General features: G+C 51.1%; 11 protein-coding genes across 11 annotated transcripts; 3 read left to right on the forward strand and 8 right to left on the reverse strand.

The window, feature by feature from the left end:
• Nucleotides 1-2043: 2043 nt before the first annotated feature.
• On the reverse strand, nucleotides 2044-3406 carry PtrM4_013540 (uncharacterized protein; the record flags this gene model as incomplete). The annotated part of the gene is made up of 3 exons (XM_001931277.2): nucleotides 2044-2456; nucleotides 2508-2607; nucleotides 2657-3406. The coding sequence occupies 3 exons, from the start codon at nucleotides 3404-3406 to the stop codon at nucleotides 2044-2046; spliced, it is 1263 nt and encodes a 420-aa protein (XP_001931312.2).
• Nucleotides 3407-6078: 2672 nt separating this feature from the next.
• PtrM4_013550 (uncharacterized protein) lies at nucleotides 6079-6765 on the reverse strand (the record flags this gene model as incomplete). The annotated part of the gene is made up of 1 exon (XM_066103101.1): nucleotides 6079-6765. One exon carries the CDS (start codon nucleotides 6763-6765, stop codon nucleotides 6079-6081), a length of 687 nt encoding a protein of 228 aa, XP_065965303.1.
• Nucleotides 6766-6876: 111 nt separating this feature from the next.
• Nucleotides 6877-7960, reverse strand: PtrM4_013560 (uncharacterized protein; the record flags this gene model as incomplete). The annotated part of the gene is made up of 2 exons (XM_066103102.1): nucleotides 6877-7586; nucleotides 7660-7960. The coding sequence occupies 2 exons, from the start codon at nucleotides 7958-7960 to the stop codon at nucleotides 6877-6879; spliced, it is 1011 nt and encodes a 336-aa protein (XP_065965304.1).
• A 1200-nt stretch (nucleotides 7961-9160) lies between these two features.
• On the forward strand, nucleotides 9161-10599 carry PtrM4_013570 (SAC6, Ca2+-binding actin-bundling protein fimbrin-plastin (EF-Hand superfamily); the record flags this gene model as incomplete). The annotated part of the gene is made up of 2 exons (XM_001931279.2): nucleotides 9161-10324; nucleotides 10384-10599. 2 exons carry the CDS (start codon nucleotides 9161-9163, stop codon nucleotides 10597-10599), a joined length of 1380 nt encoding a protein of 459 aa, XP_001931314.2.
• A 674-nt stretch (nucleotides 10600-11273) lies between these two features.
• On the reverse strand, nucleotides 11274-13045 carry PtrM4_013580 (Fungal-trans-2 multi-domain protein; the record flags this gene model as incomplete). Its single annotated transcript, XM_066103103.1, has 2 exons — nucleotides 11274-12550; nucleotides 12601-13045. The coding sequence occupies 2 exons, from the start codon at nucleotides 13043-13045 to the stop codon at nucleotides 11274-11276; spliced, it is 1722 nt and encodes a 573-aa protein (XP_065965305.1).
• Nucleotides 13046-14699: 1654 nt separating this feature from the next.
• On the reverse strand, nucleotides 14700-15246 carry PtrM4_013590 (uncharacterized protein; the record flags this gene model as incomplete). Its single annotated transcript, XM_066103104.1, has 3 exons — nucleotides 14700-14707; nucleotides 14756-15101; nucleotides 15151-15246. 3 exons carry the CDS (start codon nucleotides 15244-15246, stop codon nucleotides 14700-14702), a joined length of 450 nt encoding a protein of 149 aa, XP_065965306.1.
• Nucleotides 15247-18848: 3602 nt separating this feature from the next.
• Nucleotides 18849-19613, forward strand: PtrM4_013600 (Peroxidase-2 domain containing protein; the record flags this gene model as incomplete). The annotated part of the gene is made up of 1 exon (XM_001931283.1): nucleotides 18849-19613. The coding sequence occupies one exon, from the start codon at nucleotides 18849-18851 to the stop codon at nucleotides 19611-19613; it is 765 nt and encodes a 254-aa protein (XP_001931318.1).
• Nucleotides 19614-19797: 184 nt separating this feature from the next.
• PtrM4_013610 (DUF3321 multi-domain protein) lies at nucleotides 19798-20673 on the reverse strand (the record flags this gene model as incomplete). The annotated part of the gene is made up of 2 exons (XM_066103105.1): nucleotides 19798-20399; nucleotides 20526-20673. The coding sequence occupies 2 exons, from the start codon at nucleotides 20671-20673 to the stop codon at nucleotides 19798-19800; spliced, it is 750 nt and encodes a 249-aa protein (XP_065965307.1).
• A 198-nt stretch (nucleotides 20674-20871) lies between these two features.
• On the forward strand, nucleotides 20872-21633 carry PtrM4_013620 (60S ribosomal protein uL23; the record flags this gene model as incomplete). The annotated part of the gene is made up of 4 exons (XM_001931285.2): nucleotides 20872-20896; nucleotides 21054-21109; nucleotides 21203-21252; nucleotides 21303-21633. The coding sequence occupies 4 exons, from the start codon at nucleotides 20872-20874 to the stop codon at nucleotides 21631-21633; spliced, it is 462 nt and encodes a 153-aa protein (XP_001931320.1).
• Nucleotides 21634-22063: 430 nt separating this feature from the next.
• PtrM4_013630 (zf-Tim10-DDP domain containing protein) lies at nucleotides 22064-22479 on the reverse strand (the record flags this gene model as incomplete). Its single annotated transcript, XM_066103106.1, has 2 exons — nucleotides 22064-22230; nucleotides 22362-22479. 2 exons carry the CDS (start codon nucleotides 22477-22479, stop codon nucleotides 22064-22066), a joined length of 285 nt encoding a protein of 94 aa, XP_065965308.1.
• A 366-nt stretch (nucleotides 22480-22845) lies between these two features.
• On the reverse strand, nucleotides 22846-26526 carry PtrM4_013640 (SdaC, Amino acid permease; the record flags this gene model as incomplete). Its single annotated transcript, XM_066103107.1, has 5 exons — nucleotides 22846-24130; nucleotides 24693-25203; nucleotides 25252-26065; nucleotides 26174-26285; nucleotides 26345-26526. 5 exons carry the CDS (start codon nucleotides 26524-26526, stop codon nucleotides 22846-22848), a joined length of 2904 nt encoding a protein of 967 aa, XP_065965309.1.
• Nucleotides 26527-26566: the final 40 nt, after the last annotated feature.

A 26566-nucleotide genomic window follows, 5' to 3' on the forward strand; every position in this document is an offset into this window, starting at 1 on the left:
GGTCGGAAATGCTATAGTTCTGTTGATGGACTGTTAGGTATGTTGCCGTCTGTGCTGGGATGCGCCTGCGGGCCTGTATGTGCCTGATCTCATGGGCGAAATTCGCACACACTTATGTGGTGAGACTCGGCGATAGAGGGAGCAAGATCATAGAATATGAAAGAGAGGAAACGGACTTGTCAATTCATAAATATGAATGCCAGGACATATGAGCAAAGTGATATCTTCGAAGTGAAGAGTAGTATATTCCAAGTTTACGCGGATAGTAATGGCAGAGAGAATAGAGGAAGAAAGCAATCCCACATGCAACGAAGCCTGTAAGATAGACTTACATCTCCCACAACAAAAAGATGCAAAGAAAGCACAGGAATAGTATAACGAGCGGTCAGGTGCCAAATAGCGAAACAGTGAGAAGAAGAGACACCATTGGTACTCTCCTCACAAACATCTCCTGTCAACTTGCCACTAAAACTGCATCAATCTACAATTTAGTGCCACCATCACAAGCATGACGGCTCGCTCGAAAAACAACATCACATACACACACACACAGGACGAAAAACAGCCACAGAGCAGTAAAAGCAAGACCCCTAAACACAGACACGACCCGATCCGATCCGACCCGCAGCACTGCAAAAGAGATGGAAATAAAAAGCACATCAGCCCCGCCCTAGGCGAAGAAGAAAAGCCAAAAAGGTGACAGACCCCATAAAAAGCAAACAGCATGGGAAAGAATGCCAACATCGAGAATGCCATTATGTAAAAAAGTCAGCTCACGATCTACTTCCCCCTCCTCCCACCACCATACCAGGTGCCAGGAATCGGGTGCGTAAGACGCGTCGCTGACACCACCATTATCGCAGATCCCCCCGAAAAGCGGTCGGTGGGATCAAAGGAGAAGAAGCAAGGGGAGCGGCAAGGACATCAAAGGGCATCTCTGCCAGGGTTGCGCTAACTAACTTAGCCAGTCCAGCGTCCGAATACCGTGCACCACACCAACACGAACGAACCCTTCACGACGACGCACGAGAACCCACAACGAGGGACGATCGTGTTTTCTTTTTGTTGCGAGCTTGCTGCGGTCGGCGGGACTACGCACGTACCAAGGCTGTATGTCACGAAAGGGGTGGGGAAAAGGAAAATTCCGCAGTGTGTTTGCGTAGGCGTCATACACGCATAGGATGAGAAAAGATGAGTCGGAATGTCAGCTTGAGAGAACATGACCCGATGGCAAGATGATTTCAAATAAACCTAATAGCATTCATAGCCATCTATATTACAATTCCATCTGCCTTAGGCGTGTGTAAAACCTAATGTAAAAGTCTTGTATTTTACTAAAAGCAATAGAAGCAAAGAAGCGCTCAAGCTAGACAAGAGCAACAAACAACGCCTCGATGCACACGCTCGTTTGCGCAAAACCCATGCCTGCACCTGCCTAGTCGGCTTGGATATTCCCTTCATATTGTTTGCTTTGCTCTGTTCCGCAGAGAAAGTGGTAGAATAGAAAAAGACAATAAAAATCGGTATGACGTGCAAATCCCGCATATTAGACATTCTTTCGCTGCTCGTAGAGACTGCCAGGCGTAGTAGGGTATGACTGGCCCGTTTATCCAAACTCCGTCGTCTCCAGGACTGGCTTCCCTGATGCCTGAAACTGAGGTCATGGTTTGCTGGATACAGCTATGCGTGATTGCTTGATCACGCTGTTCCGGAGGACAGGTCTTTGACACCAAGATAGAAAACTGTTAGAGCACGTAGAGAATAGCGTATAAATATGGCAAATGAGAAAGCAATTTCCGAAGTAGCCAGTAAGAGTCCAGTTTATCAACCTGATATCACTCAAACGCTACGTCGCCGCTTGGGCCTTGCGATGTGTCGTTGGTCGTTCGGTGTAGTGAGGAGGCCGACCGATGTGGGGTATAGCTGTGAAAATGTACATGGAAGGGGTATCGATCAAGTCCAGAACGCTTCATGAAAATGCCCACCGCTACTCTCGTCATCTCAAAGCGAAGGCCTCTTCACTCTAGGGTCATGCGACCGTTTCTAGTGGCCGCCGTTCTTTCTGAAGTTTAGCAACTGAGACAAGCTCGCCAAGCTGCACCCGCTCTTGAGGAAGTCGTGGCTAATCAGCTCACCTGCGCTGGCACGCGACTTGACATCGACGCAGAGACAGACGGACAAGAACGCCTTGAGTTCCTTGGACAGCTTATCGGGCTTCTTGAGACGCGGAGTTCCGTTGGTCGCAATGAGATACAGAGCCTTGAGCGGCTCCTCGTTCAGGTAGGGTGGTTCGGACTCGATCATCTCAATAGCCATGATACCCAAAGACCAGATATCAACCTTATTGCCATACTCTTTCTGCTTGACGACTTCTGGTGCCATCCAGTATGGGGTTCCGACCATCGTCGCACGCTTGCTGCGTTGCTCGGTAAGTTTGGCGCTGAAGCCAAAATCGGCTAGTGGAGGTCAGCAAACTGCAACTGAAAGAGGGTTATCGGTATACATACTGATCTTGACGTTACCACGGCCGTCGAGCAAGACATTGTCACTCTTAATGTCTCGGTGGATGATGTTCAGATTATGCAGGTACTCTAGTCCCTTGCATGTCTACTTGGAGTTAGCACGAAATCGTCATTGCGTAGGCTTGTAGACTTACCTCGAAGCAGATGGTGGCAATTTGGTCTTCAGTGATGGAAGGGTTGTTGTCAATAATATCAGTCAAAGCACCTCCCTCCATGAACTCCATGACTACCCAGAGTTCGGACTGTTCTTCTTGCAAAAAGGCGTCCAAGAAGTTGACGATGTTGGGGTGTTTGCTGTCCTTCATGACGATAATCTCGTTCACAATCAACTCCTTTCGTGGCTGGTTGCGGAGATCCATCTGCTTGATGGCAACTTGAGCACGGGGTCCATTCTCCTGCATGACCCTCCTTGCCATGGGCGAAGTCGCGCCCTCACGGATACGAGCAACATACACGGAACCACTGGCACCTTGACCAATCTTCTTCTGTTTATTGTACGAGTCCAGCGGCTTCTCCTTTGAAACAACTTCACGCAGTTTGGCCATGACCTCACTCTCTGACATGCTCGACATGCGTACATCCTTGCGTGGCGTCTCCTCTTTGGGCTTGGCCGTAAGTGCCTGTTCGGCCTTTTTGACGGCATCGCTGACGGGGGCGCCACTGGGCTTGGCCACGTTCAATGGTTTAGGTGCGGCAGAGCCTTGGTATTGTTTTTGTTGTTGCGGCTGGCCGTTGGCAGCGCGGGGTACGTTGTTACTCGATCCCTTGTAGCTTTGGTTAGGCACGATCGGTGGCCGCTGTTGGGTAGTAGGTACCTTTGTAGGAGAACTGCTGTAACCGCCATTCTGTTGAGGAGCAGGAGGAGCAGGACGCTGCGCGGCCATTTGACGCAGAGAACCCGGAGGTTGCTGGCCCTGCTGTTGGGTTCGCTGCGCACCTGGGGTCGAGGGAGCTGGACGACTTGGGTTATATCGCTGGCCGGACGGGCTCGAGTCTCGCGAGTCGAAGCCACCACCAATCTCCTGTTGTGCCAGGGGAAGTTTCTTCTGCGGTAGCGAAGCATTGTACTCGGCTAGTTCTTCGCGTTGTTGACGCTCATACTCCTGTCTCTGCCTCTCACGCTCACGTTCTCGCTGTACCCTTGCCTGCTCGTCTTGCCGCCTCCTCTCGTTCTCGTAACGCTCCTGTTGCTGCGAGGCTGAGTTTTGCTGACTGGAGTATCCTGGGCTTTGGCTCTGGCTCTGGCCCTGACCCTGACCCTGACTATAGCTGTCTTTGCGCTGGTAGTTGCCAGGGGGTGCGGGACGTGGGGGTGCAACAGAATTGCCACCACCTTGGTAACCCAGCTGTTTCTCCACGCCAGAGTTAGCTGGCGGGGTTGGAGGGTATTGCTGGTCATCTCGCTTGACGAGCTTCTCAGTATAAAACTCCAGAACCTCGAGAACGGCCTTGGGGTTCTTCGCGTAGTCATCTTTAGTGAGGGCAGATGCAGTGAGCAACTTCTCCCATTCGACCGGCAGACCAACAAAGGCTCCGCTGTTAGGGTCGAAGCCTACGTGCACTCTATGTGTGAAGTTTGTAGGGTTGCTGACGCCGCCCATGCTGGGACATCGCTGGTAGATGCTGTCTATCCACGAGTAGACCTCATCGTCGGTCTCGACTCTGCATGTGATGATCTTGGTGGGACCATCTCGGGGCGGCGACGAGCCTTTGCTGGTGTTGAGGGCGCGGGTGATCTCGAAGGAGAGCGGCTGCGTGTCGGATCGCTCGACGCCAAGGATGTCGCGCAGCTGAATAGTGTTGGATACCTTTGAGGCATTGGGGCTCTTGAAGAAGTTCAGCTCAAATTCGCGCAGGACCAGCCACCGGTCAGCCCAGACGAAAGACTTGAAGAGGCCCTCGTCTTTGACCTTGACCATTCCCTCCTTGACCGTGGCCGTGGAGGAAGCGGACCTTTCGGTCTGGGTGCGTGTGAGAGACATTTGCGAGCCGTTGTTAAAGGCGGGGGATTGCAGACTCAGGCCTGCCATGTTCCCCGGGAGGGTGCTACTGGTGTTGGGTGTAAGAGCAAGGCGCGGGCGGTCTGTTGGCGGGCGTGGTGCGGGACCAGGGTTCATGAACTGTTCGCGCGAGTACATGCTGAGGAGCCGATGTTAGCGGAGGGGTCGGCAGATGGCAGGAACGGGGGGCAACTAGTGCTACCGGTGTACAGTTTGAGTCGAGTTCGAGTTTTGTAGCATGTAGCAGAAGAGCATACACGGATACACGGACACAGGGTCGTGGGTGCAGGCTGAAACACTTACATGGGCAAGGACTTGATCAAACGATAGTTGCAGGAGCGGAAGGTTGGCTACACGAGCGTCGAAGGCGCCGTCGCTGCCTCGAATGCAGCCAGGCAGTCGAGGAGGTTGCGGTGAATGGCGGGGTGAACCGTGCTCAGTGAAGTGAGCAAGAAGTCTTGTGGCAACGCCCAGGCCAAGGAAAAACCGCTTTTGTGGACTAGAAGGCGTTTTGCGAACAAAGTTGGAGAACGGGGAATCCTTGGGTGGGAGCGTCGCGCGGAGTAAGTAAGCAGCAATACGAGCCAGGCTTCGGGCTGCTATGCGGCGGGACAGTAATGCTAAGAAGAGTGTGGGAGCGGGTGCCGATCCAGGTCACAATGCGTCGCACCGAGATGCTATTCAGCGAAAAAGCCACATTAGGCAGTCGGAGGAGAATAGGGGAACTGTGGTATAGTCCAAGAGAGCGCGGTCGTGTCTGCTACAGTTGGAGTGGTGTCTTTAGTGGATCCCCATGTCCTTGGTTGGCTTGTTGGATTGGAGCGTCTCCGATCATGGCGCGCTAAAACGGCAGACACAAACTTCTCTCACGTGCCTCTAGTCGGGCATCGGTCGTCAAAGGGAGAGAGGCGCACCAATAACGTGAGCATTATACCCCATGGCCTGTTCCATGCACTCGGACTTTGCGCCCAGCGCGTGCGCTACCTGTGCAAATGCGTCTCATGGTTGGGCATTATCTGACCCTGACCGCCCGGCGCCTGTCTCCAAGTACATACACAATTGCGCTCAGCGTTTCAGACGCCAGCCCGGCCGAGCAAGTCAAATTCTGAAACCCTTCTGGGTTGCACCAAAAACCTTCCATGACCTGCTACATGGGCTTATTTAGAAGCTGTGCCGCTCGCTACGCCTTCTAGCTGCTTGATCGTGCGAGATTACAAGTGGTGCCATGTTCAAGAAGACATGGCTAGCACGTCGTGTCAAAGTGTCAAATTGCCTGTCTTGACCATGTCGACTACACACCCTTTGCTGTAGGCCCACCCACTACAGGTACAGACGGCTATAAAAATAACCACTCTGCGAGCGTTGATGTTTCAGATGCAGCGCGGCGCTCGATACATTAGGCTCAGCTTCCACTTCCACATGTTTCACCCCCCCCCCCCCCAATCGATCAGCGTCCGCAACTGAACCCCACTACTCAGCCCATGTCCCTGTGCCGGCACCCGTTGACGACGCACGACATCAGAACATAACGACATGTCACAGCTTACATACTCTACTTACATTACCCCCCAAACGCCCAGCACATCTCTTCCAGCACCGTGCTCCTGTTTGTCCTTGCGCGATTCTAGCTTCTTGACCCGGCGAACGGCCAACTCAACGCCGAGGGGACCCATGATGGTGCAGAGGACGATTGCCCAAGTTACAATCAAAAACATGTCGGTTGGCTCATCTGTTCCCTTTCCGTCAACGGAGAAGACGCCTCTTGACTCAGCAACTCCGGAGATTAGGAAGCCAATTTCCCCTCGGGCGCACATGGCGAGGGCTAGTATAAGTGGCGGGTGCAGCGAAAAAGGTTTTTGTGCATTGCACGAGCTTCTTCTGTCGCCGTTTGTGGCGTTTGTGGCGTTTGTCGATGATGTCCGGGAACGCATCTGCGTGGGGGTGGCTCCTGCCTCAGTAGTCGGTTGTGTATGGTCGCTCTTTCCCCATAGGTGAGGTATCGAGGGCAATTGCACCTTGGATAAGAGCTTACGGGGCGTGCCTGGGCCCGAGACTGCTGGGAGTCGAACAAGCCAAAGACCGCATGCAAGCTTTCCCACTGCCATCAGGATGGTGTACAAGAGGCCTCGCCAGACAATGGCGCCTCTAAACATGCGTGTAATGGGTATGGAGAAGCCGACGGATGCAAAAAAGAACGGCTGCAGTATCTTGGACACTGCTGGTTGGTAGTAGTGCTCGTACATGTCAGAGCCGCCGGTTTGATGCGTGGCTTTGTCTGGCTCCAACTGGCGAGAATGCTTTGAAGCGCTGTTTTGATCAACTTCAGTTCTTGGTGTATTCGTGAAGATGCCATCTTATTCGACGGCTGGGGTGGAATTCGAGGATGCACCTGCTCTTACTCCAGTAGCACCTGCAGGTGTCTTTTCGTTTACAAACTCTGACGTCGGATAGATAGGATGGGCTACCTCAGAGTCCCACCAACTGATAGCGGCTCCAGCAATATAAGCTGCAAACAAGTTTGATGTGCCTGCATAGGCAGCGCCCGTGACCAGACCAATTAGAATCAATGTATGAATCGTGAAGGCTGTCTGGCTTTTCTGCAATAGACTATTCCATGGTGCATTTGGATCAGCCTCGCGGTACGAGTTGAGCCATGCTGTCACAGGCTTCGCAACAAAGAGACAAAGGAGCGGAGCAACTAGAGCAAAAGCAATCGAGACAAGCACCGGACGAGCCACGGTGACCCAACTAAAACTGTCGTCGCCCAGGTTAGAAATGACCTGCACCATGACTAGGCCAACAACGTCGTCCATGATTGCCGCGCTCGTGAGGACGACGCCTAAGCGGGAGGACGCTAGACCACTTGAGGCGAGAAGTGTAAAGGTTGTCCCTAGGCTAGTGGAGCATAAAGCAGCGCCCGCAGCAAAGGCCTGCACGGGAGTTGCATCTAGTAGACCCTGCAGGGTGTAGGAAAGACCAATGGGGAGCGCGATGCCGGTCAGAGCGACAGCCGAAAACAAGAGCAGATTGGCTTTTAGAGACGGGAACGAAGTAGAGAGGCCACCTGTTTTGTGTTTAGTAGCATGTTGAACATGACCGACGCTTCGGCATTTGGCAATATCATCTTCTACCAGTACCAGCCGAATCTTGGCACGCAGGTGGAGGAAAGGACATGCCTTCATAAACTAGGAGTATCAGGCCCAAGTAGCCTAGCTGCACGACGCTCTCTTGTAGGCTTGCTGCAAGCCATTGAGCACCTGGGGCACCCCATGCGATGCCCACCAAGACCTGGCCGAGCAAGCCACAGTGCAAGAGGGTATCGAGGGCAGCATTGATGATATTTAAAAACAGTAGAAACGATGTGAGTACCAAGATGCTAACTATGCCGGGCTCGTGATAAGGCAGCGATGCGGTACCTTGAGACACGTCTACAGCCATGATGCAGGCAAGGGAAATGGCCCGCCTATATGCGTGCGGTGCCTATACCGTGTAGTTCAATGCGCCACAAGGCGAGTGGAGTGGAGACGCCAACAGCTCCCAAGAGAAGACACAATGTAAGCGCTGCACCTCTCTCTTGCCCACGTCCTTTTCCTGATGTCAGCGACAGAGATTGGACAGACAAAAGTGATGTGATGATGTGATTATATTGCGGACAGAGATCTAGGCCAACGACAAGCAGACGTTGGCCTCAGTCTGACAGGCCCGAGTGGATCTAGGGGCCCCGCTACCGTGGCCAGGGTCCCATCGACGGCCAGCCGAGTCCGCGCCCGCCGTCACCCCATTGATTGTTTTGGGCCAGCGGAAAACACGCGGCTACGCAATCACAGCAAAACATTCGGTTTTATCCAAACATACATATTCCTACCCGCATGTGCCCCATCTCCGCCGGAACCCTGATGCACACCAACTATGGCGCCGCTTGAACAGCAATGGGTTAAGGTCCAACAAAAGACATTCACCAAATGGTACGCCTCTCCCTACCCCCTCCCCATGGCCCCAACCCACGGCTAACCACGCCGTTGCAGGCTGAACAGCAAACTTAAGATACGCGAGGTTGAGATCAAAGACCTTATCATCGACCTCTCCGATGGCGTACGTGCCCGCCCCGCCTGGGCCTGACGCCGGCTCTCCCCACCTCCGTCTCTCTAACATGCTTTCAGATTATACTCATACACCTCCTCGAGATCCTCAGCAACGAATCCCTAGGTCGCTATGCCTCCCGGCCGAAGCTACGGGTCCAGAAGTTTGAGAACGTCAACAAGTCACTGGATTTCATCCGGAGTAGGAGGATCCAGCTTACCAACACGGGTGCCGAGGATGTCGTCGACGGCAACAGCAAGATTATCCTCGGCCTGATATGGACTCTTATTCTGCGTTTCACTATTAGCGACATCAACGAAGAAGGTCTGAGCGCCAAGGAGGGTCTCCTGTTATGGTGTCAGAGGAAGACGGCCTGCTACGACGAAGTTGAAGTTCGGGACTTCTCGACAAGTTGGAACGATGGTCTAGCGTTGTGCGTAACACCATCAGATGTTTCGTTTCCAAAACTAATACTTATACAGCTGTGCTCTCCTTGACATCCACCGCCCAGATCTTATTGACTACGACAGTCTCGACAAGAGCGACCACCGCGGAAACATGCAGCTCGCCTTCGACATTGCCTCCAAGGAAATTGGCATCCCTGACCTCCTCGATGTCGAGGACGTGTGCGACGTAGCGAAGCCCGATGAGCGCTCTCTCATGACATACATTGCCTACTGGTTCCACGCCTTTTCGCAGATGGAGCGGGTAGAGAATGCTGGTCGACGAGTCGAAAAGTTTGTTGCCAATATGCAGGGGGCTTGGCAGATGCAGAACGACTTCGAACGGCGCATGCGCGAGCTCCTAGCCCAGATCGCAAAGCAGAAGACACAATGGGAGGAGGCCACGTTCGACGGCACCTACACAGACGCCCGGAACCAGTCATCCGAGTTCACAGCATGGAAGCGCAAAAACAAGCGGACATGGGTAGCTGAGAAGTCGGATCTAGTTGGGCTGTTGGGTAACATCAGAACCAAACTAGCCACATACCGATTACGGCCCTACGACCCTCCAGCCGAGCTCAGCCTTGAAGCACTCGATGCGGCCTGGACAGGCTTGATGAAGGCCGAACGACAACGCTCCCAGGTCATCAACGAGACTATCAGGGACATCAAGAACGCTCTACGGAAATCTTTCGCCGACAAGGCAAACGACTTTGCTCTCGCTCTCAACACCCTATCCACATCGATATCAGCGTTGGAAGGAGACGTTGACGACCAACTCGAGCATACGAAAGAGATCAGCAAGTCGCTTTCACCACTAGACGAATACCTAAACCTCATAGCTTCCATTGATGAGCAGTGCGCCGAAGCGAACATTGAGGAAAATGACTTTACAACATATACATACGACGAACTGGAGTATGAACTAGGTCTGGTTCGCAACTCGGTATCCAAGAAGCTTGCATTTCTGGAGAACCAAATGGTTGCGCGTAACATGACCAACCTGACCCCGATACAACTCGAGGAGTTTGAATCCGTCTTCAGGCATTTCGACCGCGATGTATCCAACTCACTGGCGGAACTGGAATTCTCGGCAGCATTGGCAAGTTTAGGCTTAGTCTACGACGAGGAAGAGATGCATGAGAGATTCCGCGAGACGAGTGGCGGCCGAGACTATGTTACTTTTGAACAGTTCATCCGCTTCATGGTCGACGAGACAGAAGATCAAAATACCGCCGAGCAAGTCTTTGAGTCGTTCAAGGAGGTTGCCGATGGCAAGGTCAGTCCAGAACCCACACTCCCACTCATCCACATTCACCTATGCTAACATGTCATCAGCCATACGTTACAGAGCTGGACCTCCGCCACTCGCTCGTCCCAGACGAAGTCATCGAAGACCTACTCTCCACCATGCCAGAGCACCAGGGCCCAGACATGCAAGAAGACCGCGATCTCCCCAAGTTCGACTACATTACCTATATGCAGCGGTACATGGGCATCGACCGCGCAAACGCAAACGGAAACGGTGTCGTGGAACAAGTTAATGGCGAGTAGAGTTGCCCCGTTCTTCCTGAGCGCGAAATCCTTCTCACTCCGGCGTTTGTGTAGTGTGGAAAAGAGGGATGCTTAATAATAACGAAAGGGAAAGAGAAGGAATGAGGATCGATTACCTCTGTTTTTCCTCTTTGGCATATCGCTTCTCCACCTGCCCCCTCTTTCTTTTTCTTCTTCTTCCGCTTTCTTCTCACAATGTCTTCTTTCTTGGGTGTTTTCTTTGTTGGATACTTTACTGTGCGTCTTTAATGCATGGTGGGGTTGGCCTGGTTCGGGTTGGGTCAAAGGGGGTGCTCTGGCGTGCTTTTTGTTATAAGGACGCCACCGTTATTGCGCAACCTTTTTTTTTTCGTTGCTGGAACTTGAAACTTGACTGATCGATGGGTATACCACGCAGAGCACACACACACACCAGAGAAAGATGAAAGAAGAAGAATGATATGTTATGTTTGAGCTTTATAATTAACAGATTATGGATTCTTTGTAATGTTTTCGTGTGATTGTGATGTAGATGAAATGGATTTGTGTGCGTTGGTATTAGAATTCTATATTGGCAAATGTCTATATTCATGTACGATGATGCAGAAATGAGACGCTAGAAACACTACATATGGGGTATTGCCAGCAAAACAAACCGATGCGAAGAAGAGAATCTCCCTCGAAGACAACCTCCCTTACCCCAAACACAACAGTCCCCCACCTCTCCCCATTTTACCCACCCTCAAACTAACCATCTCATCCCACCACCCTTCCTGCCTACACCCCACACCATCCAGCCTAGCAAGCCAAACCCTCAACTCACTAACCCATTTCAACACTGCCGGAAGCGTGTTCTTATCTCCTTCTCTGATCGGCACAACGCGCTGGTATAGCACTTCTCTCCTGTCAGCATCCGTCGTCACAGCGGCGATGAAGAGCGGCCAAACAGGGTATATGGCCGTGTAAAAAGGGCCTTTGACTGGCAGTGAGAGGACTAGACTGTGCAAGGCAGCTGACAGAGAAGTAACAGAGGGGTGAGTGCGGGTGTATCCGTAGATGCGACAGCGGAGGTAAATGAGGGCTGCTAAACGGAAGCACTCAGCCGTAGCAAGTAAAACGTCTTTCCCGGTGCTATCTGGTTCCACAGTCCACTGTTTGAGGTTGTGGAGCTGGATTTCTTGCAGCTGGGCGTATGCGAGTTTGTCTGGGACGGGTGGATTTGTTGGGGGGAGGGTTATGGATGAGATGAGGGAGACGAGTTGCGGGGAGACGCCTAGAGTGCCGGAGATCTTTGACGCTTCGGTTAGTGTTGTAGTTTCGAGCCAGTTTGTTGTTTCGAATAAATGTTGGCGTGTGTTTTGTAGCTGACGAGATGATTGTGCGGTGCGGGCGAGGATGAGTTGGGCGCGCATGAAGAGGGCAGGGCTGGAGTGGTGGTCTACCGCCTCGGGGGGAATTGTGTTGAATATGTTGGCGTGGCATGACCAGCACAGGGGTGAGTCTTCTTGGTTGATCATGCCGTGATGCATCAATATCATGCTAGTAGCGAGCGCACCCTCATAGTTTTGTCCTTCGCTGATTTGTGCCGCCAAAGCCTTGAGAGCTTGTGTGGAGTAGTATAATTCCGCTTGGTGATAGGTGTCCTTTTCTCCCGGGAAATGTTCGCCTATATAAGAAGCTGAGAGACTGAGCAGAGCGTGCCGTGTACTCGGGCAGGTATCTGCTACTTGCAGAAGTGACGTGTATGCGTTCGATTGCGTTGAAACAGTTCGACCTGGGCAGATACCCTTGACGTAGAAGTCTATAAGAATCTGTTCCAGGCCTCCGGCGGTCGTTGGGCTTGATGGGAGGTACTTGATGAGACCTGTGAAACATGTCTCCTGTGATGGACTGCTGTCCTGGGAACAAATAGACCGCGCCGGACTACATGGACTTGCTCCAAAAGTATCCAAACCGACCATCGGGGAATCCACTAAGAGTGTTAGACGATTTCTCTTTCCTCTTATCTCTAAAATGCCCTACCTTTCGTACCGATGCCATTTGTCAGCTCGCACAGAAAGTCGTCACACGCATCCGCTTTAGATCTCTGGATGTGTCGAATGCGCTGAATTACCAGCATTATCGCGTTGTGGTTCTGCACTAAAGACGTATAAGGTTGCTGCTGTTGAAGTGACGTTTTGAATTTCTCAAACTGAGTGCTGTTGAGCTCGCTCAGCCGCCAATACGTCTGTCCAAGGACTTCCAATAGAATGACAGCAGGGCCTTCAGTGACCATCCATTGTCGGATAACTAGCAAGTTCCTCCTGCTGTTTCTCTGGCTACCCTCGGTTGGCAGATCAACGACTCGCGCGAGCAGCCTGTCGATGTGTGTGTAGTCTAGGCACCCGAAGTCTGGTGACATTGAAAGATGCTGCAGAGCATCACCGGCCGCTTCCAGAGCCTTGGTGAGTCGTCTATCTCTCTCCATGGTGTCGGTTATTGGGGGACCCTTGATGAAGCTTAAATGGATATAAATAGGAACTCGTCGTGAAAAGATGATGGACAAATGGAAAGCGCAGTTGTTGGAGTCCGGAGAGTAGACGCAGCTCGTACCATCGAATATTGCTGCAGAACGGAAGTCTATTGGTAATGTATATATCGCTATTGATATACAAAGAACATGATCTTATGGTGACTTCCGGATCGAGTTTCATGGAATGGGAAGCAATCATATAACTAGTTGGAAGAAGGGAAGCGCAAGAAGCGCCTTACTTTGTAAACGGCGACCTGAAACTCTTCAACGATGCAGTATATACATGTAAGGCTCCGCTGCGTTGGCCAAGCTGCAGACTATGAGGCTTACTTTTATGCAGATCTGGTCAGAAATATGGCCGATAAGTTCCTGATTTAGTTCTCCAGACAGTTCGCTTGTACAAATCGAGCGAACCTGAAACGGACGCACGTTGAAGCAAGTACAAAACAGCGCGTTTGCTGAAACTCTGACAGGAGGCGGCATGGTGTAAGGGGATGATGATTGGGAGGCTGTATGACCCAGAATGCGGCACTACGGATAAGCCTCGTAGATGGCACGTGCAACAGGGCGTTTCTCAAGGAAGTATCCGACACAATTGTCAATGCTTTCGTCGCCAGACACAGGTATGGGTGGCCAGATGGATGAAGACCGGTAAGCAGAGTAAGGGCGGACTTGAAGGGGTTTGAGAGACGAGTGGCAGTTGACAGCCTAGGCTGAAAAAGGTAAGGCGTACCGTTATTTGTGACGTCGCTTAGCATAGGGGGTACCTTCCACTCGGGCATCTTCAGGTCCATCTCTTTCACTGTCGGGGAAGTGAGAGTTACTGCTCGCCGATATCAATTATTCGTCTGCAGCTCTTCTAGATTGCTAGTGGCCAGCCTAGCAACATCCCCCCGATCTTCCAATTCGTGACGTAGGCTCGCATGGTATTTATGAGACTTAAGACCATGGCTTGGACCAACTGACGGTATTCGGAGAAGGAAGGGGCTTCTGTCTTTCAGGTTATTGCAGAAGGTGTCTTTCTAAGTTTTTTCGGCGAAGACAGACATTCTTACCAAACCTGTGACACTTCTCCGATCTAAGTTTACGACCGGAACATATAGTGCAGAGCCAAGGTAAGCTGCCAATTTATGGTGCTTATGTTGAATTCCAGTTCGATGGATATAATAACCAGAAATACGGCCATTGTAAAGCACAGCCTCCCCCAACAACGCCGCAAACGCCACTAAAGTCCAAACGCCAAGTCCATGTCACGATGTTCTGATTTCCCTGTTTGCGTCCTCCACCAGCTCAGAAATGCTACACAACATTGCCAGACTGATTAAAAGGCTGGTATGTAGTGCTGTTTCACTCTTGCTCAGTAAGCTGTACTGGACTAGCCTCATCCTCCCAAGCTTTCCCATCGATCTAACACCCATGCCAGCAGGCACCCAAAGATCGCCAGAGATCCGACCAGGATGAAAAACTGTCAATGCGGAGACGGCAAAGAAGATCATAGGCCCCTCAAAGACCATGAAAGTGGCTTCTCTGTTCGCAAGCTTGCCATTGAAACCATCCCATAGCTCAGCAACACGGTAGATGCAGCGGATGAAGATTAACGTCGCTGCAGCTAGCAAGCTCCACTGCAAGAATTTAAAGTTCTCACCAGAGCGCATTTTTTTGTACAGCTAGGGATAGAGTCGGAAAAGCTGCCAGACATCTTCGCATGCCGTGTGCGGAGAGCGAAGTCGGCCCATAGAGCAAGAAAGAGGGCCATAGTGATGACTCGAGAGATCATACCAGCAATCATAATGTTCACACCGCTCCTGGAGCCCCTGTGATCCTTCGGGGTTGTGGCCACATCCCCACCAATAGCCTGGAGGATGAGAGCAAGGATGTCGCAGCCAACAAAGATGTAGGTGTACATCTTATGCGTCAGCCTTGAGATTTCCGCGCCGATGGCGACAATTACGCGACCGAGAGAGAGGTAGATACCAGCAGTGAGGAGCACAATAGTGAAGGTATGAGGTTGCTGTGTGGTCTTAGCCAAGTTCGTAACTATCATCAAATTTGCCTCATACAAGGGAGCTGTTCATGCTAGACGGGTTCAAGTTGAGCATGACACGACCAATGTATCCGATAACCTCTCCAAGAATTTCCACACGAATAATTCCCATAAACGACCAGGTCTTGTTCCGAATGCCAAATCAACCTTGCCCACTCAGCAAAGCAAGGAAGATTAATATCTAAATGACGTTTCCGGCAATATTAGGTCCCTAATCTACAACCTGCTATGACCTAGGACACTTGCCCACATTGCAGTATCTTCGGCTCATGGCAATTTTGAGAGGGTTTGTGGTGTTGACATCGATTTTGTTGGGATCGATACCATTCTTATTGACCGCTCTTGTGATCATGTACAAAATTGTATTCATCGCAGCTGATGTAATGCTTCTAAAATGAGGTAAGAAACTGAACGTCAGTCGTAAGCCGATGACTATGTGTAACTTGGTGTTTGGAACGAACTGCTGCGGCAATGATATAACAAGAGATGCGAGGACGTTAGGAAACGATAGCCCTTGAATCGCGAAAAACACTCCATTTTATACATAATTGAGATAGCCGGGTAGTAGATACCGTAAGTTCTTAACGGTTAGCTTGTTCGGGTTGAAAATCGCGGGCGGTGCATGTTGTTGACCTGACTGGTCTACAAAGACCTAAGCTGCATGCACTAACTTGGGAGCTGGGATTGTAGCGATCTTAGAAAGCGATGAGTTTGCTATTCAGTGTTCTTTTTACTCGTATCTCGACATTTGGCAACATGGAATCACTTTGAGCTCAGAGCAGATCCTGAGTCTGGGAGAAGGTTTATTTGGTGTTATGATATCATGGATACCATTGTCTAAAGAGGAGGTCATGTTATGACTCTTCGTTGTCCAGAGCCCAACAACAATGGCACAAGAGAACACTTGATCTTCGCCCAAACTCCATCTTAGCTGGATCCAGTGATAAGTCTATTGGGTTTCTTCTAGGGATTATCTTTCGACGCCTACTTCTGAGAGGCTCGTGGGATACTTGAGCAAATATGTGGGAGATGTCGGATCGTGAGTATCGGTAGAGACGTCGGCTGCTGGACACTTCGGCCCGACTTCGGCCCACCTTGCGCAGAGCTTAGGTATACCTTCGTAGCAGCTGTGTTCGTAATAAATCAATCACCATCACCGAACAGAATGCATTCCTAGTTATCGTTATTTCCTTTCAGCACTAGTGCTATAGACCTTCCAACAGGAGACAAAATATCTCAACCGGGCGTAAACGGGCATAAGTCCACAGGTTGCACCACCATTCTACAGCGTCAAGCCACAACTACTAAGGCGCAGTCAACAGGATTATTCTTGTCAAATCAAAATAGAAACGGGAGATTGACGTTGGTCGTAAGGCTGAATCAGAAGGATTTACAGAGCGACTCTATTGTTGTACGAATCGACCAATCACACAAGCGGCATCCTCTCTGCTTCTTCCTTCGCCAAACCTTAGGCCCCCACCCGTAGCATCTTCTTCGTTCAATAGCCGCGCGGAAAGCCTAAACACGATATTAAGAGATAAGAGAAGATCATCGAGAGGGGCTAGCGCATTTTTCTGACCTGACAGTTGGCGAAAGCTTATGCTTTACCGCACACCTAGGCATAAGTTATACCAAAGCTTCAGACATATTTTTTAACAACATTTTCGATATCGTTTTGACCGCTGCAGCTTGCTTCTTGCTGTATTGTTGGCTGGTGCTCAGAATTCTAAGACCAAATTACGTCATGTCTTCTACTATATTTTCACTGTGGTTTTATTCCTTCCGCATCTATCGACTGATGCACCTCGTCCCGTTGAGGACCAATCGTATTTTGACGATACACAGGTCTTCATGTTCAGACTCCAAATAAGGACTATGGTTCCGGTCAGGTCCTCCTGGTCATTTCACTGTGTGCCAAATGTCGAACATATACGCTCTATGAGCAGGCACTTCTACCAGGCCACAAAACGACGAGATGATGGCCGGACGGCAACATAGCAATGGCGCGAATATGGCGACTCTTCTGAGACCCAATAGCACTAGATATCGGCTAGCCATAAAACCCATTAGTCACTACTTCATTCCACTGAGCATGACCCTCAGTGGTCATCTTATCGCTCCAGAAGCCCAGTCGCCGAATCATGCGTCCCATTCTGAGTGTCACGACGACTATCGTAGTGCACCTCACCTAGTCGAGGCTCTCCACCAACACCCAAAGAGTTTCATTACAACCAAGCATTTATAGTTCCGAGTGAGAGCATGACTGCGCCCATTACGCTCCTGGCATCCGATCATATGTCATTCCAGCTGACGTATACTCGTAAGCAGAAATGCGCGCACATGGCGGCACTATGGAGGGCCAACTGCCGAACAGCTCCTCAAGAGCAAGGTAAGCCGAACGACACTATATATGTTTCTTTTGAAAACACCGATGTTCGTACCGATGTTCGACCGTAAAAAGCGGTGTTGCACGCGAATTCCCAAGGGTCTAGCTGACAGCCCAGATCACCTCAAGCTTGGCGACCCTTTCTGCGTGTAAAACATACCTCGGTATACTACGGGGAACACCCTGTTTCTGTTAGCCAACCTGAAGGATATTAATCTCGTTGCGCATCTTTTATGGGCTTGTGGAGAAGTATGTCGATTCTGTTATTAACCTATAGTCCATGACTATGACGAAACTGGCGTTTCCCGATGTCTCCTATGCTTGTCGCTTCCACCGATTGGCGACCAGGGCGGATATGCGGATACCTTGCCCCAGCGTTCAACGGCGAGCTTCTTTGACTGACGAATCACGCTGGTGGGAAAGTAATATCCGTCATATTGATGCGCATTAGTGGTGGTCTCCGCGCGCCACTGTTCCTTCATCCGAAACCACTAGCGCCCGCGCGGACTCTCCGTCACGCTAGTATACCTGCGGCAGCATGACTTATGGGCTGTAGATTTCTGCGCTCAGACGCTTTCTTCATCAAGGGTCTGTACTGTTCTTCTGCAAGGCGCGGTTTCGAAGGCCTTCTTGTAAACTTGAGCGCCAGTATACACAAAATGAAGTTGGAAGCAAAAGATATAAGCTACATCGTTTTGGTACACCGACGTAATCACAAGGGTACAGCATAGTAGTAGTCATGGTCTCATTTCATCACGCGCTTCGAGTTGGCCCATTCCCATACAGTACGTATCTGGACACAAACTCCGGTAACCAGGTCCATCCTAGCAGGCACATGTCCCCCTCCACTACAAGCTTAGATTGCCAAGCACTGCGCACCCAAGTTAAGCTCCCCTACAATTTCGAGGTCCGGAGCTCAGCGCAATGCAACATTTTTTCAAGGCTGAAATGGCCGAACATGTTCTGCTTTACTGTGTATCGGGCCTAAGTTGCCTCCGAGTTGCATCGGGGCATGAACCTAAAGGACTATCGCTGGAATGAATGCATCACTACCGTGCCTGCTATAGCTACACGAAGCTTGCAAAACGTCATCAAAATTCGGTTTCACCGCCGGGCCAAGTCACTATGGGGCACGCGATGTAAACTAGAGGCAGTAGTCAGACACCTTCTAGCCCTCCTGAGGTATAAAGTGATATGGCAGACCCTCAGTCAGAACGCCACCGAGTACGGCTTCAGCCTCTCACACATTCGTTAACCACACACATCTTATCTAATAACCCTCGATAACTTCCCTCTCTCACGGTTATCTTGAACACCCGGTCGAAAACATGCGTGTTCAATCTACAACCTTCACCGCGCTCCTGAGTGTTGCTGCCGTCAACGCCCAAGGCTCTTTCACAGAGTGGCACCCAGCTGGCGCAGGTGACTCGCGCGGTCCTTGCCCCGGTTTAAACACACTCGCGAACCACGGATTCCTTCCCCACAATGGTCGCAACTTCACCCTTGACATCGTCAAGAAAGGACTCAGGGACAGCTTCAACTTCACCGATGCTCTCACGGAGATCCTGTTCAAGGCCGCCATCACAACGAACCCGGTAGCCGGTGCTCAGACCTTTGGACTCGACACTCTAAGCACACACAACATCCTGGAGCACGATGCCAGTTTGAGCCGCTGCGACAAGTTCTTCTGCGAGGACTTCATCTCTTTCAACGCCACTGTGTTCGCGAAGACCAAGGCTGATTGGACCGGTGACAACGTCGACGTCCAGATGGCTGCCAACGCCCGTATCAACCGCATCAACGAATCCAAGAAGAACAACCCCGACTTTAAATTTTCGGCAGTAGCCACCCAGGCCAGTGCCAGCGAAGGCGCAGCATACTTGCTGGGATTTGGAGATAGGGCGACCAGCACAGCTAAGAAGGAGCTTCTAGTATATTTCTTCGAGAACGAGCGTCTACCTGTTGAGCTGGGTTGGAAGACTCCTAGCCAGGAGATTACGCCTACCGACCTTGGATCTTTCACTGCTGCAATCATCAAGGCCACTCCTGCCCAGGCAGCGCGTAGGGATGGTATGGTTGCAAAGCATTTTTAGAGCGATGCATTAGATTTCCTTATGGCTTGCCGATCATCATGCGCAGTAGAACTTGTGGGAAGATACCTTACTTATTGAAGACCGCGCTGCAAATTAGACGTTGAAATGAATCCACCTTGTTTCCTTCCTACCTAGACTTTCCATTCCTGATATGTGATGTATACGACTTCTTTGATCCTGCGCCTCACTCTACAACGACACAAAAGTTGTTCATGCCTGGCCCGTCCCTGATCTTTCTCTTTTCAGCCTTTGTGATGGCTGGCTCCAGTGAGAGTGTAAACAGAAAGTAACACAGTTTCGAGGTGTTTTTGCTGTATCGCATGGTAAAGCCAAGGTTACGCATGATCTGCAAAAGGAGCTCTTCATCCAGATAGCGCGAGTTGTCGACACATGGCAATGGTAGGACAAAGAACAGTGCTGGTAGGGCTGAGGTAGGTTCGTCAGTTTTCACAGCGCCTTTCCTCAGAAACTCCGGAATGCGCTTGAGCATCTCGCCCCGTCCAACAGCATCGGGCACATAGTTGAGTACTAGTGACAACGAGATAATGTCGAAACGTTCGTCATCGGTTGTTGGAAGTGGCCGCTCCATAAAGTCTTGCTTTTCAATGCCCGAGCCTTGGCTGTTCAGGTCGATCCTTGTCATCTGGATGACGCTTGCATACTTGGAGATCTCGTTGGTGGTTGACAGCGCTCCAACTTCAAGGCACCTCAGTTCAGGTTCTCCAGTAGTACGACTGCGACCTCGCGCTTTGGGGTCCAACACATGCGACTCCTGTAACCATTCGACTAGAACTTTACTAGAATCACCACCTCGGTCTTTTGCTTGACCTTGCTTGCTAGCTGCTTGGTATGTCTTGATGCCCCCGTTCTTTTCAATAGCCAGTGCGATTGCTTCAGCGGACTTGGCGTCACCCTTCTTCAAAGCTGCTGCATGCTCCTTTTGCAGGCGGTGATGTGTGCGGATGATGGTCCTGGATCGCTCAGAGGTCATGCGCTCTTTGGGCTTGCTGATCGGCGGTCGACCATGCGACAGAGTCTTTTGGCGCTTTTTGACAGCCATTTTTCATTTCATGTCGTGGTCACATGGCGAGGATAGAGAAGGTGCAAGTCGTCTGGAATGCCGAGAGTTGGACATGCAAGTTTTGGTGCTAGTGCACATTAGCCGAGTTTTCGCACTGGACTGCCCCCGAGCCCAAAATCCTCCAAAACTTCCGACTGCGACTCTCGACACTAACGACAGGACTACCAAACCGCCAAAATGGGACCCAAGCCAGCCTCCAAGAGTACGTCTACGCATATATCGCTATCGCAAGATTGAGGAAATACGTATACATCGCGAAGTTGGAACCGCACCAAGGCAGCATCGCCCTGCGGAAATAACTTTGCGAAACACGCCTCGATCAGCCTCCCCAAATTGCGATCATTGCTGACATTTCTCAGCCGCTACCAAGACCGGCAAGCAAGCCAATGCTGCCGCCAAAGCAGCCCTCCGCGGCGTAAGCCTCCCTTGATCCTCTTGAGTCGTGTCAGAAATATACCTCTGACGGGCTGTTTTTCTCGTGTGATGGGCACAATTAACGAGATGACAGTCGTATGCGAACAAGAAGCGCGCGATCAGGAAGAACACCAGCTTCCACCGGTATGCCCTACAACAATGCGGGAAATGCTCGTCTGCTAACAATTTCGCAGCCCCAAGACCCTCGAGCTCTCGCGCGCCGGCAAGTACCCCCGCAAGTCGGTCCCCCATGCGCCTCGCATGGATGCGGAGAAGGTCCTCATCCATCCTCTCAACACCGAGTCGGCCATGAAGAAGATTGAGGAGAACAACACCCTCGTCTTCATCTGCAACGTCAAGGCCAACAAGCGCCAAATCGCCGCCGCACTCAAGAAGCAGTACGACGTCAGCTGCGTCAAGATCAACACCCTCATCCGACCTGACGGCTCAAAGAAGGCTTTCTGCCGCCTCACCGCCGATGTCGACGCTCTCGACATTGCGGCCACCAAGCTTGCCATCGTTTAAGAGGTTGTCTCTGTAAAAGGGAAAGGCATGGTCATGAATGGGTCTGGTTATACCTGGAAAAGCGATGTGATATGCATGGCCGGCGTTCATGGGATAAACGTAGTCACGGTGACTCGAATGAATCAGATTTCCACATGACGCCAATGTTGAGTTTGGTCCTTGATATTATCTGTAACCTGTGATGATGAAATGTGATGTATTTGAAATGTCTTTGGCATTTTCAAGTGCCCTTGCGCAAGTCGTTCATTCATGTGATAGTGCATTGCTGATAAAACGCTTTATGGCATGCCTTTATACAGTACTTCCAAACGCTAACATGCATCTCGTACATATGTAGCCAGCCACCATGCGATATCGTACACAGACTCATAAATGTAACATGATATCGTACATCTTCCCTTCAAGTCTCCCGCTCATCCACTTTTTACACCTACTGCCTCAACCTCTCCAACTCCTTCAACACAACCATATTCGCATCCAAAAACCGATCCACACACTGTCGCATACACGGCTCCTCGTACTTGTCCAACTTTCCAGCCTTGACAGTGCCCGCGGGTATACACTTGCGGAAACAGGTATCGGTGAGGGAATGTATCGCTTTGTTTCCTTTGTGTTAGCGTTTGCTGTGTTACTTTGAGAATTTGTTCGGCTGCTGATGAGTGGTGGTTGGATTACAATGGGGTGTGGGGTGGGAATGGGGAAGTGGAAAAGGGAGGAGAGGAACTAACAAGATTGAATCCTAGCTTTTTGTTGCTCGTTCATGGCGAATTGTTGGAGTTCTTGCTTGTCGCGGTCCGAGAGCTTGGTTAGGTCAAGGTTGCCGAGGCCGCCGCCAAGGGAGTCCATGGTTGCGAGTTTGTTTGGGAGGGTTTAGGGGCAATGGAGGCTGGGTTGCGGGTATTGGGGTGGTGGATTAATGGGTACGTTAGGCAGTTGTTGTCGCGTTGGTTGTTGGTGGTTAGTGACTGTTTTTTTGGTTGACGTACTTGAGGGTCGGAGGTTTCTGCTATGCGGGACCGATAAGGCTGAGGGGAAGGGTTAGTCAGCATGGGTAGTTTGAGGACGTGGAGTTAAGATGGGTGAGAACTAATGCTTCACGGAAAGTTTTCATCTGGGGGTTCTTTGCAACTTAGAATATGGTAAATACCACCTCTTTCCGCTCATTAAGTAGTCTCTCACGATCAAGTCCGAGTCGATGAGTACCTTGAACGATCACAGCCTTGCTCGGACAACATGTTCCCTGATGATATGTTTTCCATCCACGCTTCTTCCCACAATCTTGGGTTCCTCATTCCGATTCTGTATCTCAGGCTCGTTTCTTTCCTCCCTCTTTTCCGCCATCGCCGCCGGTCCCTCAACATAGAACAGAAAGTACGGCGAGCTTCCTTCCTTCTCGCTCTTGAACACCCTCACCTTGGAGATATACTTGTTGCCTCCAAGCTGTCTTTTATGCTGTAGAAGAAAGTAACCTGCCCATCGTCCAACAGGTGAGCCAAGCAGCGCTTTGCCCTCGTCCGTGTCCATGGCAAAGTCATTTCCTGCCCAACCGTCTGCTTCCTCTTTTGGGGGCGACAGTGTATCCAGAGCACGTTTGACATATTGGTTTGTCTCTTTGTTGATGATCATCATGAAAAACAGGTACTTGATATTGTCCAGTCCTCCATCTTGGTGTACGCGGTTCCAGAATGCCCAGGCGATGTCAGAGACGCTTCGAATAGCAGGTAACTCTTCGACGAGGGGAGCACGTTTCCATAGTTGGCGTGCTGCTTTGGCGGCAGAGGATATTTGCATGACGTATAAAGCTCCAGATTCTGCGTTGGCACCTATGCTGTGCTCTGCATTTGTCACTTTGTACTCTTTTCCACATACGTCGTATCGCTGATCAGTCTTTGCTGGCAATTGGCCACCGTCTCCCTTCTTGACTGCTGGGCCATCGAAGTGCTCGATCAGGAAACATTGATTGGGCCCGCCTTTGTTCTTGCTCTTAGTTCCGATCTTCAGCTCTCTGAATGCTTTCGCCAGCATGTGCCCATCACGACTGTCGAAGTTGCATTCTGGGTCTGCTTGTTTAGCCAGAGCGTCGTTATCATCGTTGTAACCCCATTCTCGTAGCTCGTCGATGAGATCGCCGTCAAAGGGCGATTCGGCCGTGGTTCCTAGACCATAGAGGGTGGCAGCTTCGGTATCGCTGGCTTTCATGCCCTGCAGTAACTTGGCACCACGCGCGACGGCGAGTGTCCATAAGTCGTTGTCGGCCACTAGTACGAGGCCATGCGACTCATCATCACTTACCAAGGCGGTCCTGGTGAGATTTGAGCTTGCAATGAGGTTGACAAGAGCGTCAAATGCGCATTCGGAAGTTGCGAGGAAAGCGAGCCCGGCCACAATCAAATACGTAATTGAAGGCGACATGGTATTGATTTGTGGGAACACGCTGCCTCCGCAGAGAATAGTTGGAGGCACGAGCAACTTGTGGAAGGGACGACTCAAACCCTGACTGCCCAGGTGTAAACAGAGCTTCTGCTCTAGCGCAAGTCAAAGAACAACCCAAACATACCTTAGGCGAAGACTTAGTGTACTCGAGGAAACCACATTACACCACTCCGCAAAAGACACATGGCTCAACGATTAAGTAGTGGATTAAGAAATGAACAATTTATGGTAAGAGCAGCCGACCAAATGCTACAAAAACGCCGTCCATGTTGTCTTGTGGATATCAAACTTCGTAAAGACTGACAAGATGCTACCATGCAAACACTTTTCCCAATTACACATGTACGGTGTACATGTCTCAAATCTAAGTCCCAAGCATCTCTTTGGGCAGGCATGCAAAGGCGGTGCTGATGACAGCCATGATAGAGCTTACGATGATCAGGACATAGTTCATCAGCTTCTCTTGACCAGATATCTCTTTACCAAAGAGCTTCAAATGAAACATCAAGGGCAGGATAATGCAAATACTAAAACACGCGACGCTGCCGAGCAGCGTCATGATGCGATCAAACGAAGGGAAAACGATGGCGATGACAACGAAAATGATGATGGTGATGATGCGTAACGACACTTTCAGGATTCCCCGAGTGAGACCGGACATGCCGTCCATGGATGTTGACATGGCCAATGAGCGCGTGTCCAGGCCGAAGAGAACCTCCAGCGTGCTGACGATGGGCCTTGCGTTGAGCGGAATCTTGGTCAGGGGAATGATGGCGATGCAAATAGCAATAAATACGGAGATTCCCTTGGGGAAGCCGGCAGTCAAGAAGATGTTGCTGGTGACTTCTTCCCTGACGTTGTCGCCGAACATGAGGATACCGGCGCATGCCATGCCAACATCGATCAGATAGGTGAAGCCGTATGTGACGTTTACAGCCTTCCTGTACTTGTACGGGTGGCGCATATCGCGATAGATATTTGGGAAGACTGAGTGGCCACCCCAAGGAGACATCAGAAGGCCGATGGAGAGTGGGATAGTCATCCAGTTCTCGGGGAACAGGTACTGGGTTGTCGGCTGACGAATGGATCCAGGAGCATCAGGCTTGACAAGACCATCGATCCAAATAGCGGCGGTAACTGCTGTAGATTAGTAGATGAAGGAGATGCGCACAAGATTTGACTTACTTCCAAAGCAAGACATGACACCCAAAATAGATGTGAATGACAAGAAACGGAGCGGTAGGAAGCTCAACGGTATCAGAATCAAGCCACACACAATCTTCCACTGGAAAACGTCCCAACCTGGAATTAGGGCATCCATGCTGTCGGCAAAAAGAACTACAAGGGCAACACATGCTGCTAGCAATTCGAGAGAGAACAAGATGCTCACAGCTACTCGAGCCTTTGTTCCGTAGGAGACGTATGCGAGATCGGCGAATGTGATCAAAGAGCCGTCGACATCCAGGCACTTGGCGAGCAGTTTTGCAGTGTAGCCTGTGACAATGGCCGACCATAGAAGAAACACCATGCCAATCAACCAGCCAGAGTACTTGAAGGCCAGAGGTAGTGTGAGCAGTCCCACACCCACCAGGACGTTGACTGAGTTGAAGATGGTTTGCGGAAGGGTCGACTGGCCGACAACGACGTTGATGATATGCCCATCTTCCTCGACTTGCTTTACAAGAAGCGGTTCGCGCTCCTGTTCTGGCTCTGCAACGCCCTTGAGCTGCTGCTCTGTGAAGAGTCGGCCGGCATGGCGCATTGAAGATTCGTTGACGCGCGAAGCCAGACTGCCGTACTGAGTGCCGTAGCTGGCTCCAAATGGCGACGAGAGCGACGGCTCAATCTGGAATATGCTCGACCCCCTCTCTCTCAAGCGGTTTTCGACAGCACCTGGCAGCAGCGGCATACGCTCGGTTGCGCCCTGCTCCTCATCGGCGACTGCATTGTCGGATGCGCGCCTTCCCTCGTTCTGCAGCGCATTCCGCAGGGCCGACCGCTGGTCTGCAATGGGCGTTGGGATGCTGCGCGAGAAGTCTGATTCCCCGGCATCGTTGTCGTTGTTGTCATCGTCGCCGTCCTGCTCGACGCGGAACGAGGGCCGCACCGGCGTGATCTCGAAGAAGCCTGCCGCGCGCTGCCATGATCGTGCAAAGTTGTTGATACTGTTAACGCCGCCCGCGTCACCCAACGCGCCAAACTGCTGTCCTATGGAAGACCTGGGGGCGTGGTTAGCGTCTGATGCTGCATCTCATGTGAAGTCAGTCTGCATGCGCACCTGCGTCTCCGTAACTCTCCAACGGTGCCTGACCATCGCCCCGTGCCTGCATTGCTCGCGCCGCTAGGTCGTCTCTCCAGCTCATCCCACTGTACATGGCTCTCCGTGTCCGAGTCGACTGATGTTCGGCTCACGCCCTCGTACGCGTCCCATGTCGATGGCTGCTTCCCTCTGATGTCCATGTTGAGCACTGGCAGTCACGACAAAAGGAAAGTGTGACGT

Source organism: Pyrenophora tritici-repentis, chromosome 1, assembly GCF_003171515.1.
Source record: "Pyrenophora tritici-repentis strain M4 chromosome 1, whole genome shotgun sequence".
In the NCBI taxonomy this organism is placed as follows: Eukaryota; Fungi; Ascomycota; class Dothideomycetes; order Pleosporales; family Pleosporaceae; genus Pyrenophora; species Pyrenophora tritici-repentis.